At 62.9% G+C, this 6713-nt stretch overlaps 2 protein-coding genes across 2 annotated transcripts in view; both read right to left on the minus strand.

Annotated features, from left to right (window-relative positions):
• Positions 1-2423: 2423 nt before the first annotated feature.
• EMIHUDRAFT_99338 (hypothetical protein) lies at positions 2424-4717 on the minus strand (the record flags this gene model as incomplete). The annotated part of the gene is made up of 3 exons (XM_005783482.1): positions 2424-2875; positions 3218-3729; positions 3915-4717. 3 exons carry the CDS (start codon positions 4715-4717, stop codon positions 2424-2426), a joined length of 1767 nt encoding a protein of 588 aa, XP_005783539.1.
• A 1608-nt stretch (positions 4718-6325) lies between these two features.
• The window catches only part of EMIHUDRAFT_434394 (hypothetical protein), a gene marked incomplete at its 3' end in the record, with an annotated part of 1564 nt that continues 1176 nt past the window's right edge, over positions 6326-6713 (minus strand). The window contains exons 3-4 of the mRNA XM_005783483.1: positions 6629-6686; positions 6326-6541 (exon numbers count right to left, since the gene is read on the minus strand). Coding sequence (XP_005783540.1) covers positions 6326-6541; positions 6629-6686 — 274 coding nt within the window. The remainder of the gene's footprint in view (positions 6542-6628; positions 6687-6713) is intronic.

Here is a 6713-nt window from a genome sequence, read left to right on the forward strand (position 1 = left end):
TGGGCCCCAAATTCGTGGTGTTTCACCGGGGGGCCCTCCCTTTTGCCAACGGGGTTTGAAGGGCCGGTGAACCCAACCGCCTGGGGCGTACGCTCAAACCCAACCCCAGGGTGAAGGGGGGGCGGCGCCAAAGAGGCGGGAAACCTGGGTCCCTGCGCTCTGCTGCGGGGGGGGTGGGGACCCCCCCCCCAGCAGCAGCGTTTTGTTGCTGGGGGGTCAGACCCCCCCCCCCCCCCCTAGCAGCAGGGGAGCAATGTGCGGCCGCTCCAGGTGAGACGTCTCTGTCGCTCACGGGTGTTTCGTCCCTGTCTCAACGCTGTCCCCCAAGTGCGTCTCAGTAATGTCTCACATACTCTCACCGATCTCTGTGTTGTCTCAGCCTGGTCACAGCAACAGTCTCACTTTGTCTCAAGGGTGGCACAGTCCACCTTCAGAGACGTGTTTGAGACACCCGTGAGACAAATGTTCACCCCTGCTGTGTGACGATGTTCACCCCTGCTGTATTTCGGGTATTACCCGCACTGGACGCTGGAGATCGTCGTGGGTCACTGGTAGGCCTTCCTTATTGTTGTTCAGCTGGCCTAACGTTAGCTACTGTTGTTGGGGAGCCCAACTGTTGTTCTGTTGTTACTGTTAACACTAGCAACACTGTTCAGCTCTTAACGTTTGACAGCTCTACCCTGCTGTGTGACGATGTCGTCTCTAGCTACTACGTCTCGTCATTTCATCTCAGAGCGTCTCACACTCGTCTCACGGTGAACAAGCGGCGCTCCTCGTCTCACTCGGTCTCACAACGGCATAGTTGCTGCGCCAAGCGACTCGTCTCGCTTTGCTTCTGAGACAGCGCTGAGCCACAATGAGACACGGCGCAGAACGGGTGAAGCCATCGAGTACCCCCAAGCCAGATGCTAGCCAGTTGTAGCGCGGTCGGCAGAGGGGTGAGGGCGGCGACAGCATGGGTGGCGGCGAGCCGGCGAGGTGGGTGCTCGCGTGGGGAGGGCAGCGGTGGCGTTGGCACAGGCGGCGCCGGCGGCGGTGTCGGCGGCGGCGTGGCGCGTGGGCGGCGGCGTGGAACCGCGGTTGTGGGCAACGGTGGCGAGGGCGGCGGCGGTGCCTAATCAAGGGCGCCGGCGGTATGTGGGCCAGGTGTGGCAGCGGCAAGGGCGGTGGCGGTGAGTTGGGCGGCGGCGTGGGTAACGCCACGGCGAGGTCGAACGGCGAGGGCGGCTGTAAGGGCTGAGGGGGCGGCGGCGTGGGCAATGACGTGGCGAGGGCGGCTAGGGGTGGTGTGGGCGGGGACAAGGGCGTGTGGGTGACGTGGGCGGAGGCGGCGGCGGCGAGGGGTGGGGGGGGGGCGGGCGGTCCCGCGTGGGGGGCGTGCGTGGCGGAGGGGCAGGCGGCGGTGGTGCCCCGGAGGCTGAGGGAGGGTGTAGAGGATGTAGAGTGTAGAGCGCTGTATGTAGAGAGAGCTGTAGAGATGTAGAGCGCTGGAGAGCGCTGTAGAGCTGTAGAGCTCTACATCCGGCGCGGGACGAACTGCGTGCGTTCTAGAGCGATGTAGAGGCGCTCTACAACGTGAAATCTCTACAGGGGTCCCGTACCGGAATCGACCCTATCCAGTGCTCAAGTCCTCAAAACAAACTCTTCAGGCAAAGCGGCGCACTCCCCCAGGAGCAGGACGCCTTCCCTCTGTGCGCGATAGAGCAACCGTTTAAGCCAGAGAGCGCGATTATGCTTGGGGTTCGTCTACACTCACCGAGACCCGCCAGGCCGCACCTCAGACACAGCTGAGTTGAGTCTCCCCAATCGCCACTGTCTCACAATTACGTCTCAGGTTGGCTCAGCATGGTCTCTAACGGACCCGAGACGACTCAAATCTCAATCAAGCAGCGGCTTGTGGCGTCTCAAACCCCCCGCCCTGCGCCACGTCTCATTGTGGCTCAGCACTGTCTCAGACGGAAGTGAGACGACTCACTTCGCTCAGGAATTGTGACGTCTCAGCCCAGCCGTGAGACTGAGTGATACGCGGCCGAAAGAGACGAATGTGAGACGCATCTGAGACGCACCTGCGCGACACTGACACTCAGCACTGTGACAGCAGAGAGACGCTTGGAGAGACGCAGAGAGACGGAAAAATCATGCAGCAAACATGCAAGTGAGACAGGGACGAAACACCCGTGAGATACAGAGCGACGTCTCACCAAAATTTCCGGTTAAAAAAAACGGGAGGTCGTATTAAATTCCTGGTATACACGCGCGTTCGACGCCGCCGTAACCCCTGGGGTACTCTCTCGGGTCATGTTTCTGTGTGTGTGAGCCATGTACTTGTGTACCTCGAGATCTCACCCTTTACGATATCGAGGGGATATATGGCGCCGCACACCGGACGACGGCACAGACGCAATCACGCAGGCTGAATGCCCCTACGCAGTGTCGCCCGACGTTGGCGGAGAGAGCGCTGACATCTGGTTGAGGAGCGTGATGAGCCCGAGGCACGCAGCGTGCGTGCCGCCCAGCAGCCGTTTCTCAATCCCAGAGGGCTTGAGGTGAGGTGCATCGAGAGCGTCGACGACCTGACGGATCGCGCCGCCGAGCTGCTGCCGATCCGCTGTGGCCGCCGCAGGCCAAGCAGCACGAGCGGCGTCATAGCGCACGCTGCTGCTCGTCTCTGCGCACGCGGCAGCCACGGCGGCCGCACTCGAGCCATGCAGAAGGCTGTGGAGTGACGACGCTTCTGCGTCGGCGTCGAAGCGCTCCTGCGACGCCTCCTGTCGCCAGATTGCGTCGCTCTCCGCAACAGCAGCGAACGAGTTTTCCGGTGCCGTCTCGATGGCCATGCCTCCGAATAGCGCGCCCCAAGTGGCCACACTCGAGCCTGACGCGAGTGGCGGCCGGTTAAGCACGCGCCGTTAAGCACGCGCCGCGCCCTGGGTTCGGACTTTTGCTGGGTATGGTATGGTCACTGCGGCGCCCGTCGGAGTAGTATTTTTCTTCTTTTGTGTGCCTGCTTCTCTATGTCCAGCACAGGGCGGGCGCGCATCACTCATCACTCATATGTCCGTCCGCAATGGACTAGCGAGATACGAGGAACATTTTCATGTGCATGTCATGTCCGTGAGAGTCCGTGCTTTTAGAACAAATTTGGTGCTCCTGGACTGCACAACGCTCGTGCCGGCGTAGAGCTGCACCTCCCCCCTGCCGTTCGTAGCAACCTGACTGCGGTACCCGTTGCTGATGTCGCGCGTGCCCTCGACGGGCTGCGTCTCCTCCTCCCAGGACGGCCGCCGCGCGTCGACATCTCTGTCCTCGACCGCAAAGTCGACAACGCGCCCGCTGCGCATCGTGCGACTGCTTGCTGTTGTGCTCAACGCAAGCATCAGCCCCTGTGCGCGCTCTACCTTTGTCACCCACGACTTCGTCTCCCGAGAAAACAGGCTGCGCAATACGTCACGCACCACGCTTCCCGGAACCTCGAAGTCTTCGAACCCCGCCGGCGACGCCAGATGACTCTCGTGTCCCGGCATGTGAAGGCGCCCGCCTGGCCGATACCAACTGGCAAAGACCTCCTTCGCCGCTCGCATCAGCGCGACGTTCACCGCGCCGCCCCGTCCGAGCAGCGCGACGGCGACCGCGTTCGACGTATCGCTGTACCACTCGCTGAAAGTCCTCGCGTTCTTCGTGATCGCCGTCACGTCGCCGCCGGCCGCAGTGATTGCGAACGTGACCGCACTGCGCAGCTCTCGCACGAGCTCGATGGTCATGCCCTCGCGCCGGAACTCGTTGAAGTAGCCGCCCATGGGAAAGGTAGTCTCGCCCGGCACGCCCACCGCCGCCTTGCGCCCGATCGCGTTGAAGAAACGAGCAACGTCCGTGCCCGTCATGTGGGACCGCCTCTCCTCATCAAACACGCTCACCCGAGCGCCCGTGTGCAGACGTAGTACGACTCCATCACCCCGAGCATGGACTCCTCCTTTCGCAGGTAAGAAGCCGCCCCCGTGTACTGCTCGAGCTGCTGCGTCTCCCAGTGCACGAGCACGTCCACTCGCGCCCGCTCGAACACTCCCTGCGCGGCTCGCGGCACCAGCGACGTACCAGCACCGAGGGCGTTCAGCGATCTGCCAGCGTACTCCTTCGCACGTTGCCCGCGGCGTGCCGCCTCGCGCCCTTCACTGTCCGCATCTCGGAGCTGCTCCTTCTCGCCACCACAGTTCCAGCAACTCGTCGCCCGTGCATCGTTCCGCGTCTCGCGCCGGCAGTAGATGCACTGCCAGTGGGTGAGGCGCCGATCCATCCGCCTCGACTTGCTTGCTCGCGTCGGCCCGACGTCGACCCTGCGCTTGTCTTGTGTGATCGCGCCAGCCTCCACAGCGACATCCGCAGGTTGTGTCCCGCCGCCGAACTCCCTGCCTATCCCGTGGAGCTGCCAGCCGATCGGCTGCAACGGCCCGGTGTACATCACCACGTCGCCGACCGGCGCGGACAGCGGCTGCAGTATCACCACCGGCGTGATCGTTCCTCGCGAAGTCGTCGACAGCCGAGGTCTCGTGAGCCACTCGTCGGTTCCCTGCGGGAGCCGCTCCTCGATTCGTTGCGTCTCCGCTCGGTCGTCCATCGCCGCCAGCCGCCTCGGGTAGCGTTCGGTCGCCAGCTCTCCAGCTCGTCGTTTGGTCACCGAGGAGAGGGAACGAAAGCACACCTCAAACTGCAGGACGTGCATCCTGGACGCATCCCCTCCTTGTCCCACTTATCGAATTTGTGCAGGCGAGAGTACTCGTCCGAATTCCGGCGTTTTTCATAATCTCATCCTACTACGCTACTAGTACCCACCCCCGCCTGCTGACAGACCCAGCCTCCGCGGGTAAGGACCAAACCACCCCACCCTTTGGGCCGCGAGGCAACCATACCATACACCATACCCCGCGAAAAGTTGGAACCGCTGCTGAGCGCACGATGTCTTGGTGGAACCGGCGCACGGCTCCCGTCATCCAGTTGGTCGGTTTGGCCGGCCTCGCTGCTCTCGCTTCTCGGGACGTCGACCGCACGATGCGTGCGAATGATGTTCCGGTCACAAAAGATCAGGAACAGGCGATCGCCCACGATCTACAGGCTCGACGATGGTTCGGAAGATGAGCAATCTTCCTGAAATGTCCCGAGTTTCTCGGGCCGTGAGCGCGGCCTGTGTCGGCGCGGCAGCTTTGCGCTGAGCCGCAGCTCGGCAGCAGCAGCAGCAGCAAAAAAAGAGCCCGCCACCGCAGCAGCATCGCAGGAGCCTACCGGCAGCAGAAGGATGGTGTCGCCGGTGCTGCTCGTGTACGAGCCAAACGGCCGCATGAGCTGCCAGCTCGAGCTCATCAAGAGGGACGGGCGAGAAGGTCTTGGCGGGATTGAGCGGCAGTATAACACATGCTCGAGCTGCCCGCATGGGGTCCTTGTCTGTCGTCTCATCTCTGGTCCTTCGTGACCTAGCTTGTGCACGAGGCGCGACGGCCGGGCGCGTGTGTGTTAAAAGCGAACCAGCCCCGGGGAAAAGCATTAAACGCTAATGAGTAATGTTCGCACACACGCGGCAATCTGGCCCCTCTGCCACAAGTTTTGCTTTGTGGGGGACGCCCCACCGCGTACGGCTTTAGTGCGTAGAGACGGTGTCTACGGAGGGGTAGAGTGCACGGTGCTCGGCGTGGAGTCTCGAGAGATCTGGCGCGCAAACATCAAAAGTATCATGAATCGGGCCCGGCTAGACCTGCCACCGGAGGCGCACAAAATGGAGACGATTTTGTGGTGATAAAGCGCGAAAGATGCGGGACTAAGATGGCCAGAACGGGGCGCCGCGAGCTCGGGAGCGCTCGCCACTGCCGCAGGCCAACTCCTCCCCAGCAACGGTGCGTGCGCGTGCGCTGAGGTTGAACTCGATGCCGCGACTTCACAGCCTCCACCGTGAAGCTTCCAAAGGCTAGTGCCATTTCACTCTGACACGCTTATCTTGAAAACGTCTCCAACGGAGCGCGCTCCGTGTTGCTTCCAGCGCCCTCGCCGCTCGCCCCCGCGCTCCCTGCGGCCATGGCCGATACTCCTAGAGTATGAGATAGGTCATCGGGCTACGGCTTTACCGCGAGAGCGACCCAACTCGTCGACATCGTCCGATGATGGCTGCCGCATGCGCAAAGTCGGCCTTCGCGCGGAGGCTATCGTGGATTCGTGGTCGTGGGGTCGAGCCGGCAGTCGCCAGTCCCAGCCGTGACAGCCGCGACGTGTGCATGGACATGTGCATGGACATGTTGTGTGGGGTTCCCCCCTCCGCGTAGGCTCTTTGCCTCTGAGAGTTTTTTCAATCACGTGTTGTACTCAGAGGGCCTCCGGCGCAGGGTTCGCACGAGAGAGGCATGGCACCAGTCTCATCCTCGTCGCCGCCGTATCTCACAAGTGCGGTGCTAACAAAGGCGTCCAATCGGCTCCTCTCCCCCGCCACCGCCGCGCCAAAGGGCGGCGCGCCGCGCGCCCAAGCGTCCCGCGTCGGCGCGTCGCAGTGCGAGACAAGCCACGCCTAGCGAGAGGAAAGAGGACATGTCCGGGACGCGTCCGTGCACGGTCCGCGCGGGCGCACCGCGTGCGGCGAGAGGGGATGGCGTACCCAGTCTGCGGGCGAGAGGCTCTGCAGCGCCACCCCCTCCCTCCGAAGCAGCGCGAGCCTACACTCGCAGACGCCCCGGCCCGGT

The sequence above is a fragment of the Emiliania huxleyi genome (genome assembly GCF_000372725.1).
Source record: "Emiliania huxleyi CCMP1516 chromosome Unknown EMIHUscaffold_18, whole genome shotgun sequence".
Classification (NCBI taxonomy): Eukaryota; Haptophyta; order Isochrysidales; family Noelaerhabdaceae; genus Emiliania; species Emiliania huxleyi.